Genomic DNA, 20,325 nt, shown 5'->3' with positions numbered 1-20,325 from the left:
TAAATAATTTTTCCAAATGTGGAAAATGTTTTATTTCCCAACTTTCAGTTTTATCACTGCTCCTTTCAATCAACGTATACAAAGGAGCACAACATGGACTCAAACAGTGTGAGTAATCATTGACTTTTGATGGAACATTGTGGTGCTTTGATAATGAAGTAGTACTTCCTTTAATGAGATGTTGTTGCTTTGAACAGCCTCCTCTTTTTGTAGGGAGCGAGACACCCAGACGTCATTATTTTGCTTTAAGACTAGAGGCTTTAAAAAAAACATGTTTACAGAGATCTTTGACATGAAAAGCTGTCTTCAGTATTTTATGATTGGCAAAGTTTATTGTGTGAGATTATTTAAACAGAAGAAAGTTTGAAAGGTGTCATAACAGTTTAGAAAAAAGCTTGCTTTCCCTTTTATAATCATTTAACATTCAGAGAACATCACTCTACCATTGTGTAGGCCTGTATTTTCTAACAGCACAAAGATAAGTACAAGCACTGCTAAGAAGTTGGTGTTGGTTGGTATTTCCCTGACCTCGAAATGCTGTCTGTCTGTCCCTTTGGCATGAGTACTGTGCAGTGTGCATAGCGCAAAGGTGGAAAGGTTTGACAGAAATGTGCGGCACCTCGAGAAGAAGGCTAAATACTGTAAAGGACTTAGAGAGGCCAACCTGCAAGTTTTTCACAGACCTGTTGTTGTTGTTGTTGTTGTGAACCGCCTGCTGTACTATCTAACCAAAATGTTGTTCCGCTAGACACTTCAGAGTGAGGAAGAAGAAAAGTCTCCAAATTGTAGTAAAAACGAAAGAAAGAACAAAAAAAAAACCTTACATCATTTTGTGGCAAGATTGCAGTGATTTCAACTGGGAGCTGACATCAGCTGAACATATTCTAGCTTCCCTTTAGTCGTTTGAAAAGCTCTAATGAACTGTTCTAGTATTCTTTCATCCAGGATGGGAAGTATCAGAAAAGGTGGCAGCAGGAATGTATATTTTTAAAAATGATGGTGCATTTGATAGAAATGGATCTCTGTCACTGTCTAAAGTTGTTCAAAGGAGAGAAAGACAGAGAAAGACTGATTACTCATAAATGTTGCTGTTCTTGCTGTCGTGGGATGAGATAAGAGATTCACAAGTCTCCGCAAGTGGACGTCTCAAGCACCTCTCACCGCTCTTCAGCACAATAAACCAGTGACTGATGGTGGTTGTTCACGCTGACAGCATGCAGTCTTTGGACCATGCAGAATGACAGAGGTAGTCCTTATCACCAATTTGTCCAGCAACTTCTTCCGGCAGTTCAGCCCCTTTGTCTCATTTACTTTGAAAAGTGGATGTTTTCCTGACAGAGAAGAGAAACCTCTTCATTAGGCTGCTGCTCCTCCCTCCTTTCTCTGCACAGTGTGGTGCTGTCATACAGGTTTTTACAAACACGCCTGTGCATAGCACTGCAATAGTTGCATCAAAGGTCAGAAATATTAAAGAGCGAGTTGGTTACATCTGATGACCTCAGGCTGCACTTTTAATTACTGCTTCTTCACAACACCACAGAATGGATTTTTTTTTTTTTCTCGACTACAACCAGCTGGTTATAACTGAATCAGACACACACTGTTGTATTGTAATGTTGTAAATACAAGCTGTAGCTGGTGACTTTTTGATTACAAAATGTGATTAATCCGAGCATTATTTCTCGAGGATTCATTATTCTTCCATTTTTATGCTTAACAAGTACAAGCAAATGTAGGGTGTGGTTAATACATAATAGTTTATTGCTGCTGCAACACTTAATGTTCCTTAAGAGACATTTTAACATAGAATTTAAATTGATTTATAAATTGGTTGAAGTAAAATGTCCTGGGATTTCTATGTCCTTACAATACAAATGTAAATCATTAGTACACCATGTCTCCTTATTGAACACAAATGCAATGATTAGAAAGACTCAAACACTGTTGTTACTCAACAAATAAATCAAAACAAGTAACAAAGGTCTTACAAACAACACTAAAAATACTTTGTTACACCTCTCACAAATTCTGAAAAAAAGTTTGGCCTCTTAATCTCCCCATCAGATTCACTGCACCTCACACAGGATGAAGGGCTTTTTGGCCTTCGTCTTCGCTTTGATTACTTTGACTCAGGATCTAAGGGACGAGAGTCATGTCCGGTGCTCTCAGATATCTGAGCATTTGATATTCTTGCCAAATATTTGGGCAAGTTCTGAAATGAGCAGATGTATGTGTGTTAGGAAAGCGAGGACATTTTGGCTGGTTGTCACTTTCTAACACACCTTTCTAAAGGACTGTTTGTGGGGTTAGACTTTGTTTTAGTGTTCAGATTAGAATCAGGTCGGGGTTGAAGTAAAGCTTGGGGTTTGGCACTTAGTTGTGAAGGGTAAAGTTGGAGTGAATTTTCTGTGTTTCTTTTTTGTCTTTTCATTGTTCTCTACATTACCTTATTTTACTACCAACCTGAATTTTAATCATATTTTTTAGTTATAATCTAGATAAAGGAAAATAATGCCGTAATCCAGTTTTATCATGGGAACCACATCACTCACACACCTGTATTATAGTAATTTGTTTGAAACAAGTTATTTATTGAACATTAGCATTATTATTGCGCAATATATTGCTGAAGCCAAAGATACATTGATATTTTTTTTTAGCCCTATTTGTAACCCAAATAACCTGTGACCAGTTTGTCTGTGTTGTGTGTTCATTTAGCAAAATTAAACAAAATATGGGACAATAACAGATGAGAATAAAACAGAGCACCTGAGAGGATCTTTAAAAAAAAAAAAAAACACAGAGAAAGTTAGAAAGAGGAGGAAGGATCTATGACTAACTGCAAACTGCCCAGTGGCCAAGACACAGCAACTTGTAGTGAAGCTTTCAGTTTTTATGTAACTGTATTAATTTTACAGCATTACTGGAAAAGGAAAACAAATGCTTACAGTGGCATTATTCTGCAGGATGACAAAAGTTTAAAGTCAACTACCATGAAAAGAGACAAGTGCAGATCATAATTAGACAAAATACACAGCTTTGGAGATATTGTGATTTCTTGCCAAAATGACTACATCTGGTCCACTATTCATTAATTTAGGTAATCACAAATTAGATTATGAAATCGAAAGACAGCGGCGGAGAAGAAAAACATAAAATGAGGAAGCAAGTCTTTTGGCCAATGTATCAGGTCAATGAATCAGTCAATCACACAGCCAAGAGACCAATCAGCCAGCCAGGCAGCCAGCTATCCAGTTAACCAATCAATTATGTAGATGCCTACCAATTCAGTTACTCTTTCAATCAAAAAAGACAGGAAGTAAGCCAGTCATGAGGATCTGACCAAAGGCAGCCTGGAGGTTAAAGAAAATACATTCAAATGTGAAACACAGCTACACAAGTTAGTAAATGTTAAGCTGCAAAATGGTACATGAAGTAATTTGGAGTAATTGGGCTCAGACATGCAACATACTTGGTATGCATCTTTAACTACAGCTGCAGATTTGATTCCCCATTTCGAGTGCAGTGGGGAGAAACAGAGAAATGCTTGCCTGCAGCTACAGGAACGCACAGCACAGAATAGGAGAAGCAGGAAGAACATAGTGGTGAGGATGGAGAGCTATATTGAGGGGACACAATAGGCTGCTTTTGAAGCTGTCAAGCTGCATTCGCAAAAGCTGCTTCGTGGTAGCTTTGGAATCCATAAACATACACACATGCAAACAGAGAAACATACACTCTCTCTTTCCTTTGAAAGAAGTTTTCCAGGATTTCAACCACTGAAAAATTTGAAAAAGTGCCTTAAAAAGAGAAGCTCGGTTATTCTAAATTCTACATCGATGAGTAATCTCATTGTTTCTTTTAGTAGTCATGGATAGCCTCGATGAAGGATCGCCTTGGAAGCACAGTTAAATTATTCACACAGGGTATTCACTGTGTTGCCAACACAAATCAACAGCTAAAAATAACTCTTGTATCCATATTGAGCCAGTTACTTCCCGGCCAATCTAGTTTGTGTCTATTTTGAAAGAATGCCCTTAAAAGAAAGGTGGTGCCACTCCCTGTTAGTTGATACCTCACGGTGACTTCACAGTACACTTTTAGAGCAACAAGTGCTCCAATCCAGCTCCAATCTGGTTTATACAACTGTAATAGGAAACAAACACTGGTCTCCAACACCAAAGTCTGCTGTGGTATCAACTCATGTCCTCTGAACAGGAAAAATGCATTTTACAAAGATGTCATCTGAACTGTGAGATTTCTTTGGTACCACAGATTTTCATTATTTATATAACCACTAGGGGTTGCTTAATTTGAAAAGAGATCACTAAAGACTTATGGCATTGTTTTTTGGAGGAGTACAATCTGCTTTAGAGAGTGCCATATAGAGGCTCTAATATACAGCATTAATGTTCATTAACATCTTGCTTTCTTTGTCGTCATCCAGCCTCATGGTGCATGACAGTACAACTACATACACATACGTGTACACTTCCACGTGACACCTCACTCACCGACATGTAGGGTTTGCTGACTACTGTATTCTTAAAGGGTAACATAGATCTAAGTGTTTTCCCCTGTATGACACATGGTTCTGATAGCACCCAGTTTGAAGAATGTTCCCGATAGTATAACATACTTTACTATAAGAGATAGCTTGACAGCACAATACACTGTTTGAAATGAGCCTGTTTATATAATGGTTTGAAAATATTGGTGATGTATGACTGTGGGGGTTATGCGTATTTGTGTCCTTTACTTGCCAAAGGGGACATAAATAAATGAATACAGCTCATAGTAGTTTTGGGATCACTGCCTATTCCTGCTGTTGGGTTATCATGGATTTAAAAGCAGCATGAACTTATTCCCAATAGTGTCATCACAGTATGTTATACAACATAATTGATACTAGTGATCATGTTCTGTCTCTGCACTGCACCTCATTGAATATTTTTTTTCCAACACAGCAGCCTCGATCAGCTTTCCCTGTGAGGATTTAGGCTCTTTGTGATGTTGACTATACGTCATTTTAACACCAGCAGTAGTTACTGACACTTGAAAGAGAATGTATTGTGCCATTAAACCATGTATGCTTTTTGTTCACTAACATTTGCATAGAGAAGGCGACAGACACTAAAAAATACGACAGGAACATCAATTATTGTAGTTTATAGCAGTTACAGAGATGGCATCTTGCTCCATAATAAACTAGGAGAGAAGTCCTGGCATCTTTAAAATCAGTGCCGGGCTTGTCTTCAAATAAACCACAGTAAAGGATTCTTTGACCCATTTCCACCAATTACTTGTATTACGTTTAGTTTATATGACGTTTATATGATATCATACAGAAATGTTAACACTCTTTCTCTCCCTCTCTCTGTCTCTCACACATATAGACATATTAAGAGCAGGAAACAAAATGACCTTTTCAAAATGTCTGTTGTAGGTGATTTGATTTCGACATGTCCTGGGGACAAAGAGAATAAAACATTTGAAGGAGCCTCACAAAAGTCTTCCCACCTTAAAATTTTAGGACATTCAGATGTCTGAACTCAGCAGAGTCATTTTTCCTGCTACATTAAATATTTAATAAAAGTCACTTGTGCAGCCAGAAATCAACATGAAAATTGTTCTGAGACTTGACAATGGGGTTTTTTCTGCCAACTTAATCGGCCGTCCATGGATATTGCAAGTGTGAAGCCCAAAATCCCCAAATACCTTCTGCGGATGGAATGATTCACAAAGGTCATGTTTTAAAGCTATTGAAGTCCAAGATACTGCAGTCACGGTTCGGCATATATTTGGACACTTTTGGCAGCCCGCATTATGAGAATAAAGCATCTATGCCTGCTGGTTGCATTCATTCATGGAAAAGTTTCAACTCATCTTCCCACCGGCAAATCCACATCAGAAATTCTCATGAATAGTTAACTGTGAGAACTTTTAAAGAAAATTGTATTTACATATTTATTATATTTTAATTGATGGCACTTTGTTTTCCTTCACAAACAATCCATTACAATAACACAATGGCACATGCTTCCAGTCCGTCGACCTGATAATAAATGAAAAGAGTTTCATAACCTCTGTATATATGTCTGTATATGTGAGTCTCTGCTGAAAAGCACCAAGAATAACAATAGTATAACATTTCAAAAACATACAACAGAACTCAGGATGTCATATCATTCAGGGAGTATTTGAACTGAATATAGAGTACAGTACAACACATTATAGTGCCTTCAGGCTTGTGGTGAAAACATGATGTCAACAGAAAATGTACTGCACCAAAAAGATACAGAAAACCCAGAGAGAGAGGGAAGTAGGGAGAGAGATAACAAATTTAAATTAAAACAAAATGCGTATAAGTAATGCAGAAAAGGCCTGAAAGGAAGATAGAAAATGCAAGAATACAGTGGAGAAAGAAAAGGGGGTGAGATAAAGGGAACATGGGATTATGTGGGTGTCACATATATTATTGAGTCATGGGTGAAAGGAAGTGGGGGCGAGTCGACGTAACAGTGATCCCCTGCTACAAGGATGAATGAGGGTCATTTCTAACTGGCTTCAATAAAGGCAGTGAGGAAGTGCTCACAGGCTGTAAGTCAGGCATTACTATGTGTGGCTGAGTGTATATTTGGTATGCACACCATAATGTCAGTATGAAAACATGTAGGTGTGTTTTTATGAAAAGAAAGGTTGGCCAACAAACTGCCTGAGAAGAATAGAAAAGGAAAAGATAAATCTGTTCTGTTTTCTTTCCTGGTCACTACACAAATAAATAGATTGTTGTTGTTTTTTTTAACTTGTATCCAAGCAGAAAGGGTCGCTGTCCTTTTAGTTTTTTTCACATATTTTTTTACATATTTGCATTTCCAGAGAGTTAAAAACAGGCAGCACAGGTTTTATTTACTCAACTTAAAATATATCATATACCGCATTACTTAATTGCGGAGCCCCTAAAGGGTCACGGGGAATATTTTTTTTCAGGACTACTATTGCGTGACCCCGCAATATTGTTTGGACGTTAACTGCTGCTGTGGTTCAGGCTGTAATGTTATGGATATTTCTCGATGTTACTATTTGCATTTGCGATGCTCCTATGACAGTGTGTGTTCGCTGTTTCAACAGCTTTTTCTCCGGCAGGAAAGAGGTGATTGTGTTAATGTGATACCTTTTTTTTTTCTGTTCCTGTGCATTTGTTTAACTCTCTCTTGCCCTTTTCTTTCTTTCTTTCTTTCTTTCTTTCTTTCTTTCTTTCTTTCTTTCTTTCTTTCTTTCTTTCTTTCTTTCTTTCTTTCTTTCTTTCTTTCTTTCTTTCTTTCTTTCTTTCCCCTCCTTCCTTCCTTCCTTCCTTCCTTTCTCTCTAGGTGGAGAGGTTCCCTATACCACCCTAGCTACAAGGATGATGATGGGCGTTTGGTGGATGTTTGCTCTAATTGTCATCTCCTCATATACTGCCAATCTAGCAGCTTTCCTCACCATCACACGCATAGAGAACTCCATACAGTAAGTATAGATTCGGCTCCTTGTTTTCAGCAATAGCTTCAGAAATTAGCTATATAACTTTAAATTCTGAAAAATGTAGTTCTTTTAATAATATTTTTTTGATCAAAGTAAAAATTAAATCCTTAAACCCGTTCCACACTGGAAGTCCCTGTACTGGGACCAGAGTGTATCTGTTGAGCACATCAGTGGAAGAGGTTGGCTAGCGTTATTTTTGACTAAACTGGTTATAGCCCTGCTGTGCTTCATTTATGTGGCATTAGATTTGGCAGAGTTGCAGTTGAGAATTTTGAGAACAACAACATCAGTGTCGCAAACTCATTGTTAGAACATAGTTATTTACCTGCAAACTTACAATGTTAATTAGGCGGAGGTTAAAAAGTACATTTTTGCTGGAACTTTTGAAAATCCATTCAGCCCTGGTGATTAGGATAAGCACACTTACTGTAATTCAAAATTCTCCCTTATCCATAGAGCCCAAGGTTGTTCATCATGATCTTACAGTTTTGCAGCTGTAACTGACTGGATTTGGACTTTTTTTTTTTTGTCAAGCAGGACTTTTTCAAAAAACATTACCTCGGCTTTCAGGTGTTAAATGTTACATATCATCGGTATTTATCATATTTATACTTTAAAGTTGCATATCACATCTCTACAGAGGCACGTGGTCCATAATGCAAAGAAAGATAAGCCCAGGACAAAAAAAAAAATGTATGCATGCACACATGCACACACACACTACCTCGCATTACCTCACACCTGTTTACAGCAGAGTTTGTGTAGTTGTGTGTACATGGAAAATTGTTTCTAACACACAGGGACACACCGCAGTTCCCTTCAATGGGCTTGATTGTTGTTCAGAGTGGAAATCCATTCTACCAGACAGGTGTAATGTGCATAAGAGGCATCACACATCTGTGCATGCACACACACAAACACACAATTACTTCTCTAGCCCCCCCCCCCCTCCCCGTCCGTCCTTTCTCACTTCCTTCTATACCCCATCGAATAATACTAATTTCCTGTCTGCTTCAAGTTTGTGTGTGTGTGTGTGTGTGTGTGGAGCATGTTTCTTTTGGGTAACAGAGCCTTTTACTCTACTTTGTTGTGCTTTAACACACATGCACCCACAAAACCATGCACACACATTATTTCCCTCAGCTCTGTGCCCTCTGTTTATCTATTCTTGTGATAATATGTTTTATGTTTGCCTGCTTCTCTCCTGGTGGCACTCGGAAACGCTCATCTCTCATTGGACTAATCAGCATGCCGAAGCATCCGCTATGCCCGGCAGTGCCACAGTTAATTGTGCTTGGCTTTGGAATAAACAACATTTATTTCTCTAAATCTCATCACTATCTGTCTCTTAATTTGTTTATGTCGGTTTGTTTCTCTGTCAGTCTGCTTTGCTCTCTATTTCCTGTCTTTGGCAGACCTTTCCTTTGGTGTCTGCTCTCTGTTCCTCTCATTCCTTCACACTGTTGGTTATTCCAAGTCTCTCTACCCAGTTTCTTGGAAAATCTGTAGATCTAGAGTTTATTTGCTTTATTTTTGTTTTATTTTTTTTTTGCTTAAATTTCCTGTCGTCAATGAGTGCATCTCAGTTTGCTGCCTCATTCAGCAGCCATTGAGCTAATTAAGGATTTCCATACATTTTATGCATTATCTTTAATGTTTTGGCTCTTCTGGGGTCATTAGTGCTGCAATTACACCCTAAACAGCCACGTCCACATGGCCTCAGGCGTCCAAAGAGGGGTCGTGGAATGAGTGTGGAGAGGGAACATTCTTAAATTAAACTGAGAGCAATTGTACAAAACATAATCAACCTCAATTGAGAGATGAAGAGAGTAGCCATGTGGAGAAAATAAAATAGACTGTGATGTTGTGATTAGCATGCACTTTTATGTGTTAATACTTGATTAACATATTACGCAGATGGAATGAGACTGCATGCATTTGTTTGATTGAGAGAGTGAATTAGTTTGCATGGAAAAGAGCAGGGAAGCAAATCCACAGGCAGGAAAGGAAGTGAAGAGAAGGCCGGGGAAGGATGGAGGCATTGCTCTTCTTAGTGTCTCCCATCAGGACAGACAGGATTTTTAAGTATTAATGCCCTTGTTTCATCCCGAAAATGAAATAACAAGTGAGCATTCAGAACCCTCTCTGGACTATTTCACGCTTGGATGTTTTCCCTCAATTTCATTGTGAATCCTTCAGGAAAACTGTGAGGGATGGCAGTGGAGAGGAGCAGAAAGGGTGCAAGAGAGCAGTTTACAAAGAGAGAGACAAAAAGGAATAAACATTACAAAGTGGAAATGAAAAGACCAAGTACGTGGAAGAAAAGTTGAGATGGATGAAGAAGAATAGGGTAGGTAAGAGGCAAAGGTTAGGAGATAGAGAGGGGAACAAAGGGAAGAAGCATTAAAAAAAAAAAAAAGAATGGGAAAAAGAAGCATGGGAAACAGAGAGACGAGAACGTTGATGTCAGAATGAGAAATGAATTGTGGAGGGGTAAAAAGTGAGGGAAGAGTCAGCATCTGTTGAGAGATGGAATGGATGGAGCGGAAGTATTGGTTAGGAAGGGAAGAGTGAGAGATGGATGGAGTGTCTGAGTATAAAAAGCTTCTTTCCTGGCCTAACCGCGTACAGCAGATGTCATATTTTATGGTTGATAAAGATTGCCAATAAAGGCTATCAGGTAGTTTTATGTTTGCATGTGTGAGTGTGTGTCTTAGCTTTATATTTGCAGGTGACAGGTCTGTATGTGGTCCCGCATATCTGTTGAACCCCAGTGGTCAGCGAAGGCAGCAGAGGGGTCACATTGGTCAAAAAGCAGCAGTTCATTTGATTATTTAAGAGAGAGGGTTTTTTTCAACAACATATGAAGGTATGACCTCATAATGACCAGTAACCTAATAAATAATAGTGAAAAATCTTCTGATTTGATTCACTGTGGCTTGGATTGTTCCTCATTCTAAAATCTCATTCTAAAAGCTTACTGCATCAGTAGTTCATTTTACATATAAGACTGGAAAAAAAACATGTACTGTAATGACTAGAGCTGTCACAATGTCTTAGTAATATAATAAACAAAAATAATAATTTTAGTTCAGATAATTAGCTAGTTTACTCTGAGCTGCTGCATTGCATCAGTTGGTCAGCCCACATATACTGCTTGTTGTTCACAGTTGCACATCTGTGTCCAGTACAGTTGGTGGTTAACAGTGGTTATCAAGGCTCTACTTCCTTTACTGGTTAATTTCCCTACAAGTATCTGTCCTTTAACTTTTTCTTTTCTTTAAAAAGCCCTGAGTTATACAGCTTGTGGAATTTTCAAGCATAATTAAAATAATCAAGTCACACAGGTCACAATTTTTAGTGGTCCTAAATTTGCTTTCGCCGAAGATGACCAAAGATGATAAGCAGAAACAAAGCACACAGCGATTATTCACACATACACTCTGATTAACATGCAATTGAGAGGTAATCCCTCTTTAGTCTGTCTGCCTTTCGCTGCCATTGTTTTCTCAGACATTCTCCCTCTCTAAATAACACACACACACACACACACACACACACACACACACACACACACACACACACACACACACACACACACACACACAAACTGACTATTTGTCACACGATACATTCAGCTGCTGTTCACTCCATTTACTTGCTCATTGAGCTGCTTAGGGGGAATATAATTGGTTGCAAAATGAGCTAGCATACACACAGGACAGAAACACAAGTGTGGGATCACACAACACACGCACACACACCGAAATTAAATTCACATAAAACACTCACAAAAGACAATTAAAAACATAATTCATATATGCATATTTCCATGAGACAACTCACACACTCAATAATAAATCTGAAGGCAACCAATGTCCGTGCCTTTATTAAAATCCAGGAATTGAATAGTGTTTGATTAAAGTTGTTGACACTTAATTTTTTCTGCTTTTTTTTTTTTTTACACTTTTGTTCGCTCCTTTTATTTATTTACATACAGTCCCTCCCTGAAGGTCACATTTGTGTATTTTTTTTCACCAGAATCTCAGAATTTCATGTCCTTATACATTCCCAACTTCATCAAAGAAATTTGAATATCTTCTTGGCCTTTCTTTTTCTTACCACGTTTACTACAGTAAACATTTTATAAAGACACCGTTCAGTTTTGAGTCTTCATACACCACAGAATTACCCCCTAATATTTTCAGTCGTGCGTTTTTAAAAGTTTTTTGACAGAAGCTGCAATCACATTTCAGTTTCTGTGTACATACTGGACACTTGAATCCATCCTGTATACAAACTCTTTGTATCTTCCTTCTTATATTGCCTCCTTGTTTCATTAAGGCCAAAGTGTTTAATTAATCACTGCAGCCCCTATAAATCCTTTTTATCTGGATTTTTTTTTTTTGGTCCCAATGAACTCTAATCTAATGCAGAACTAATACATGTTTCCCTCTCTGTCTGTCTCCTTCACATGCACCATTAAAGAAGAAGCTTAGAGTTACTACCCAGTGAAACCAATTCACAAAGGTTGAATCCTGGTCAAAGAGTGTGCTGACAGGCATACATATTCACGGGGGAGTGGTGGGGAGGGGAGATTATTAAGGCCAAAGATTAATTGACGGCAATAAAAGATTCATGTTCACTGCAAAGTTCATTAAAATCTTCAAAGGATTTTTTTTTTTTTAGAATGGGTCAGAGAGATAGTTGAGGAAAGCATGAGAGAGAGGGGGAACCGCAAACCCTGTCCCTTCCATAAAAAGTGTTATTTCATATGTGCCTGTTAGTCCGCATGTGTATTTGTCTGAGCGAATTTTGTTTGCTTGAATTTGTGCCCATTGTTAAATCTGCTTTGTGAGCGTTCTGCATTACAACTGAATTAATGAAGTAAGATATTGGACACTTGTAGTTCTTCATTAGGCAGGACATGTTGAGTGTTTTTGTGTGCATGTTCTGTTTCCCAAATGTGTATCTCTCAAATCCATGGGTGGTATGGCGCAACCATTTAACAAATAAACAGTAATTAGTTCCTGTAATGGTTCTCCATTACATTTCTCAGCGGCCAAACTCTTTGAAAGGCAACCCAAGCACTGTTGCGTTATAATTAACAATAGCTTGTATTCCCCCAGAGGTGGCAATTCATGTTTGAAGGGTCGAGCAAAAGAGAAAGGAAGAGAGAAGCAAATTAAAGAAATAATAATAATTTCAAACAGGTTGACTTGTGGTTTTTCTAATTTACAATTATTTAATAGTGTCTCCCTTTTACTTGTTATAGTTGTAGATATTAACAGTGTGTTGTTAGATTGAGTGCAGCTGTCTAAACTGCTTTCCACCCTCATTTTTCTCACACTTGTTTGTCATGACCAGTTGTTATTTCTTCTCTTTTTTACTCCACGTCAATTACATATTGATGCCAACTCCCACTGTTAGCCCGCAGACCGTTCAGATCCAAGTCATTCATTTATGGGGAGGAGATAGAGTGAATCGCTGTTAAGCTGGCCACTCCATTTATACTCCATGTGCACCATCCAAAAGCTCTCCACTTCAGTCAGCTATCACTGCAAGTGACTAAGACCGTTACAAAGGTCTCGGTCTGCATGGGGCAAATAACCATGTCTTCAAACATATAGGTGCCAAGACAGAAGCGCCGCAGTTAGGGATTTAATCAGATCATTGGATCTTCCAGCCTTGTGTCAAACAGGTGTTTGTGGGTATTGCTACATGCATTAGTATTTATATTATGCAAATTATATCCCAAATGCATGCTTAAAAATGCCAGCTGAGGTATACAGCAGAGCTTCCAGCAAAAAGTCCATTAGTAAAAATTTGAAATCAGTGTGTTACTGAAGTCCTTAAGCAAGTGTACATGCACTCTGACCTCCCTGAATTCCATCATTACAAAGACACTGATTATAGTTTGCCTTACTTACCTTAAACCCATGTAAATACCAACTATTTCCATCATTTAAAAAGAAAAGTGCAAGTAAGGGTTAGAGACTGGTCATGTTTTATTCATGATCTACTATTTGTTTGCTACAGTGGTTGGGCATTGTACAGACAGATCATCTCCTCATTATCGACATTATTTATTTTACTCAAAAAAGCAAGTAAGAAACTATTATCAGTACTATAGATAAGATAGCAGCACCTACAATACAAAAAATGGTACTGCTTCAGCCATTTCTACAACTACATCGGCCAAAGAACAGCTAAAAGTTGACTGCAGTATCACCACAATAGCAATACAGTAGGATGAAGTGACACCCGTTTCATGTGAAGCTGCAGAGTCCGCATGGTTTTTACAATTACCGGCTGTCTGAAAACAATGTAAACATTAACTCTTTTCACCACTTGTGTCTCTGTAGGTCTCTGCAGGACTTATCCAAGCAGACAGAGTTGCCTTACGGTACAGTGTTGGACTCCGCCGTATATGATCAGGTGCGCTCCAAGTCCATGAACCCCTTTGAGAGGGATCCCATGTACTCCCAGATGTGGCGAATGATTAACCGCACTGGAGGAGGAGATAATAACGTTGAGGAGTCAAAAGAAGGCATTCGCAAGGTAGGATTTCACCTTTTTCATTTGATATCGGTTTCAAATAAAGGACCTTTTACACATGCAAAATTCCCGTGGTACGTAAAACAAACGTTCCCGATGAGGGACACCTGTGATGCAATCGGTTTTGATTAAATGCGGCGTGGTGCAGAACGGTGGTAACATTAACACAAGACATCATTGGCCAGCATTTGACCATGTCACTTTTGAGAACACTTAATTTGGTTGCATTGTCAAATCAACCTGGAGGGCAAAAGAACTTCTGCCTCTGAGGTTGTCACATGCATGACTTTTATATTGTTATAGTGTTGTAATTTAAGCTGCAGTTTATCATATTAAACCTTTTCTCTTCAATTCAAAAAGAGAGCAAGGATTGGGGGTTTGGGGAGTTTGAATTTAAACTCTTGCATATCAACATTTACTCAACAAACAGATTTAATAGTTTAAGGTGACATTATCCCTAAAAAAGCAAATGAGTCTGGTGGTTTGATCACTCTGCAAGATTCCTTCTGCTTCCTTTCCCTCTATTAGACCAACAGTTAAACAATGGGGACTACTAGTAAATATTTTCAAATTGTTTTATACACAGGGGTGATCTAACTACTGTATGTGAAGTAATGAGAGCAGTCGAGATGCAAACCAAAGTGTCCTCACGAATAGAAGCACGCAGCACATTTATTTGTTCAGCTCTTTATGCATTTGCAGTGTATGCTTAATCACCAAAATAGTAGAACACAAGGTTTCACCATCGCAGCAAATGTTTTCATGATCCTTTGCCTACTTGTGTGCTTCTTCTTTCTACACAAGACTTATTTTAAAGCTTTGCTAGCTTCTATTTCTGTGTTTGCTTTAATTAGTGTGGTCTTGTTTGTGATGGTTGTTCTGAGGGACGGATTTTCATTGTTGTGATCTTGAGTGGATATGTAATTTGTTCTCAGGTTTCTCTTGCAAAAGAGATCTTGATCTCAATGTAATTTTCTGAATAAATAAAGCAATTACATGGTTTCACTTAGCTTTTTGTAAAATTGATATATTCTATGTTGTATGCTCACAAATATTGTGATAAAATTCTTAATTCTTTTTTTGATGTACCACCTACTATTTACGGTGCAGTACAATCAAAATTACTCTGCAGATATTGTCAGTACCAGTGCAGCTTTTGCGAGTTAACGTTCACCTTTAATTTGTATCATATTTAACACAGTGAATTGAATATGTACACTGTATGGTGTACAGTACATCCTTAACACATATCAGCCTCAGTCCTGTTTAACATACTGCTCATGCTACAGGTTTGTCTGTGTTGATGGAGGATAAATCTATGTAAATGATGTTAATGATACACAGATAACGCTCGCATGGCTAAATACTTAATTCCCTTGGTGATTATCTGGCATCATAAATACCTGACTGCTGCATCTCATTTACACGCATCCCGCATTCAGTTTGCATCGCGCTTCTCTCTTCCAGTAGGTCTCGCTTTATCCCTTTTCCCTCCAGAATATATTAGATTTGAACTGGTGCCAGCAATGGAAGTGTTGTAAGCACTGGGAGGAGTGATTTAAGTACTGCTGGTGGTTTCAAAATTATTGGGTAAATGCAGCACATAACAGCATATAAGAATGCAACTGCGAACACTTACAAACAGTTTTTGTCGGCAGTGCTGTCTATTTAGCTTATATATCTAATTAGTAGTATTTTCAGAATCATAAATAAGTTAATATTTTACTGCTAAACAGGGCTACGTGTTTGTAAAAGCAAAATATATTAATGATCCTGATTGCAAACTTTGACACCAGCTCGAGAAATCACTCTCAGCCTCTGATCTGACTGAACTAGCATGTCTGTATTTTTTGATATTATGTAATTCAAAAAGTAATATTGTAGGAAATATCTTAAATTAAATGTTCTCTTTGATGTCCTCTTTCATGCGGAACTGACTAAATTCTGATATATTTTGTATTTGAATGGAATTCACTTTTAAGAGTGCCACCAAGTTTCTAACATGGGGACATGTCCAGATTGTGAACACATATAACAGGATCCAAGGGTAGCCAGCTATTTATTATTGGTTACATATCATGTACAACTATAAATTAATATATTTGGAGACATAGAATAGAAATTGCTTACATATTAAACTCTGGACGTACACTGCTGCGAATGATAGCGGCACCAATGATAAAATTCCCACCGAATGTTCAATTATAACAGTTACATTAATAATAGTTTTATTATTTTGACATTTTTGCTGCACATTTGCTCCGTAATGAGGAATAAAAAAAAAGTGATCATAGACTAACATGGTGCAGGACAATGTCTTCACTGTTGAGACTGCTGGGTAGACTGTCCAGTTCAAAACCCTGCTAGAATGTGTCGTTACTGCAATGTGGTTTGATGTGATCTCTTTTCTCTGTGGATATTTTGTGCTGAGAAAACATGAAAACAACAGGTCCTAACTGTGGTGCTCATCACTAAGGTCATTGAGACCAAAGTCAATCTCTGTGCTGTTTTCCACTTATTGGAGGTTGAGGGAAAAATCAGCTGCACCCTGTGTGTTAATCAGTGGTATACCACAGCTACTAGGAGCAGCTCAAATGTGACTGCGGTATCACTGCAACAGTAATTCTCAGGAGAACACCTGAGCACCCTGTGTTATGTGGACTATTTAGTCTGCATTCTCTCATTGAGTGTGTTGTGTTAGTGATATACAGTATATATATTTCCAGGAACCATCCTTGTCCGTGGTTGGTTCTTAAATTAGCTGCTGAGACTGGATGCTCTATGATAAGTAAGTCATTTGACAAAGGTTGCTTTTCGATAGCAGCAGATTGGGAAGAGGAAGGGCTGACAAGAAGCAGAGCTGAATGAAGGGTTGAAGAGAGGAGCTGGTTTTCAGGGATAATTTCTGTATCACAGAGGTGACACCTCGAGAGTGACAGTGAGCGCTGCAGAGCAGCAACGAGCGAGAAGGAGGCAGATATTCCCCCCTCTTTCGTGATTTTGTGGTTTCTTTTGTCTTTCATCTTCTACACTGCATTTCTGTATCTTTTTTTCTCCCTTGCATCTCTTTCACTGCACCACTGAATATTTGCAAATGTTCTCTGAAACCACATGTATCCAACTGGACCCTCCATCATTTTCTCTTTCTTTTTCCGCCTGTCTTTATACTTTTTCCTTCCCTTCTTCCCTCTGTCTCTCTGCCTGTCTATTATTCATCTACATTGTGTTAAAGGCTACATGGTGCACTCTAGTGGTTCTCTAATGCCTGTCCCTCTCTGCACTGACGCAAGCTGATGTTTTCCCTCTGCTGCAGTTACATTGTTGCTATGTTTGATTGCATGTTTAAGCCTTAAATCTTTTCAACTTTAAATCTCAAATCAAGTTTCAGAAAAAATACCATAAATGTAGATTTGAGCTCAGTTTGCTCGTCAGATCCTGTACATATTCTCCCGTACATATTGAACTTGTGCCCAACATTGATCTTCATTTGGGAGAATATTTCTGAAACATAATTTTCAGAAATCTCACTTCTGGTTTCTTTCCTCCAGGTTTGCTAAAAGCCGATATATAAACACAGAATGAGTTCACTGTAAAACACAATATGGTCAGAAAAGTGAAACAGTCACCTAAAAATGTCCTTTAACGTGCATACTTTCAACCTCTCATTCTGACAGAAGTATTTGAAAGGCAGTAAACAGTATGTGGAATAGTATTTTCAAGCTGCGGGCTATTTGGAAGGCCATGATGTTATTAACAGACCCCGTGAGTCAGTCAGACTCAGACATCTTTTGTTCTCTATCTCTTTTTGATTTATTTGGATGTGTGCGTCTTCGTCAATCCGGTCGCTTTGCTATATTTGATTTCTGTGAGGTTAAGAATTTGATATACCTTTCCCCTCAGAGTCACGCTCTCTCTCTCTCAGGCTTTTTCCTCTTTCACAATAAAACCTCTTACTCCTCTCTGTCACTGTTGTCTCCTGTGCACTATGGATTTTCTCCCTTTTCAGTTTTGATCCCCTGCAGCAGAATAATATTATATGTCAGAACAGGTCAGTGTCTGAGCCATCTCTGGTGTCACTCACACACTCACGCACACACACACACACACACACACACACACACACACACACACACACACACACACACACACACACACACACACACGCTATACATGTAGAAGCATTCAAATGCACACACAAACTTGCATGTCCATAAGCAAGTATGCGTTATACACATACATCAATGAGTTTTCTGACATGCACACCTCATGCTTTGATACACAAACACACACAAAGCCAAGCAAGTGCTGCGGCTGAGGCCTGTCACAGGGTAATATATGTGTCTCTCCCATTTCAGTCAATGATCAAGGCGTTCAATAAAATGAATAGGGTTGCAACTCAGACTTGATATCTCATTAACTTTGTGTCACATATGATATCAAAGGCTGCTGTTCTGTATGTCACTCTTTGACGTGAGGGCGTCTTCGTTTACTTGAGGTCCTCTATTTATTCTTGCATGGGCTCAAGAGTCTTTTTCATGTGTGTGATGTTAGGCTTTTCATCTGAGGAGCTCCTGACAGCTCAGCATTTGGCTCCTGTGCTGACTTGTAAAAGTACTGACTAAAATAGTCCCAGTTACTTACCCTTAATTATGTGCCCCTTACTGACACAGATGATATTGAGATGTGCTAATAATGTGTGAAAAAGGCAAAATTATAGTGAGGTTGACAGTGGAACATGGTAACTCCCACAGCTAGTTAATGATCTGTATCATTCAGTACTATGTTATAATTCCTTTTCTTTATTATACAGCATGCATTGCTCCCACAGATTTATTCCATTCATGTTTTATTTAAGTGTCCATATCTGTATTATATGATGATTTCAGCTGATGCCACGTGAGACTGTAATATATGAATAGTTGGGAAATGGGAATTGTTTTATACCCTGATTCCGTAGCACATACATGTACGTGTGGCAGACACTTTTAACTGAAACACACAAACCACTAAAGCCTCCACATTTGCATGATTATTCACATATCGGTGCTGACGCTCTCACACACACACAGACACATACACATACACACACACACACACACACACACACACACACACACACACACACACACACCTGACTCAAATAATGTAAGTGTCCCTGTGTGAATATATGACAGCTACTCTCTGTCAGGCTTAAAGAGTCTCTGATGACTCCTGAGTGATTTTAACGGTGAGTGGATTGCCAGTTTGAGTGATTTTCTGTCTCTATGACTTTCTGCTCTACTATGGGAAGGGTCCACTTTAGAAAATGCACCTTTTCCCACATGTCCTTGTGCACTATATATTATCATTATTTCCAAGTCTCATATTGATGGCAGCTTGTTAAAAAGGAAAAAAAAAAAAAAAACGAAGAAAAAAAAACAAAACTATTGAAACCTTTACTGCAACATTGTCAAGGCCAGGTTAGAAGTAACAAGAGCATGGTAAAGGTCTTCAACAAACACACATAACACTTTGATGGGTATATACTGAGGAAATAAATTCACCCTCCTTCCAACCCATGCACAGACCCATTTTAACAGTGAAGCCTTTGGAAAAGTAGGAAATTTCAAATTGGTTTATACCATGCTGAAATGGATCTGACCCATTCAGCTGATAAGGTCACATCAATCAACAGAAGCAGCTTGGGTCAATTCACATTTTCTTTGGCAGAGTTTTGCTGATACTACTCCTCTACCTGTTTTACATGTTATGTAATATTGAATCGTGGAAAAATGCCATTTCCCTACATATGTTTAACTCTATTGTGTAACAAGTGTTTTTCCCATCACTTAATGTCTTCACATCACCATCTCCCCATTTAGCATAATGACTCAAGAAATTATGATAGAAATTACCATAATTTCTTCACCTCTGCTACATACATCCTGAGACTACAAGTAAGGAGCTGTATAATGTAAGCCTATAAGCATTCACCAATTTACCATAATGACTTCAGTGATGATGATAAAGATTATGCTGATTCCTCTGCCAGATAGAGCTGATGGTAAATCAAGCAAGACCTGTTTAGATCCTTCAGCCCTGGATGAGGCCATCACAGCACTCCAGAGGACAATTGAGACAAAGCAGAGGGGAGATGAAGGGAGGAGGGGAAGATGATATGGATGGTGAATGGGTGCTCGGGGAGTAGGAAGATGGGAAATTGGGAGATTTAGGAGGGTGAAAGGAGAGTGATTAGGGAAGAGA

General features: G+C 38.5%; 1 protein-coding gene across 3 annotated transcripts in view; it reads left to right on the top strand.

Moving 5' to 3' along the window:
• Nucleotides 1-20,325, top strand: part of grid2 (glutamate receptor, ionotropic, delta 2) — a 473,172-nt gene that overhangs the window by 395,878 nt on the left and 56,969 nt on the right. For all 3 annotated transcript variants that reach the window (XM_069178067.1, XM_069178068.1, XM_069178069.1), the window contains exons 12-13: nt 7,371-7,509; nt 13,890-14,085. In XM_069178067.1, coding sequence (XP_069034168.1) covers nt 7,371-7,509; nt 13,890-14,085 — 335 coding nt within the window. The remainder of the gene's footprint in view (nt 1-7,370; nt 7,510-13,889; nt 14,086-20,325) is intronic.

This window comes from Embiotoca jacksoni, unplaced genomic scaffold, assembly GCF_022577435.1.
Source record: "Embiotoca jacksoni isolate LCO1_2020_lvr unplaced genomic scaffold, fEmbJac1.0.p SCAF_8, whole genome shotgun sequence".
Lineage (NCBI taxonomy): Eukaryota > Metazoa > Chordata > Actinopteri > Embiotocidae > Embiotoca > Embiotoca jacksoni.
This window is presented reverse-complemented; position numbering and strand designations above follow the sequence as displayed.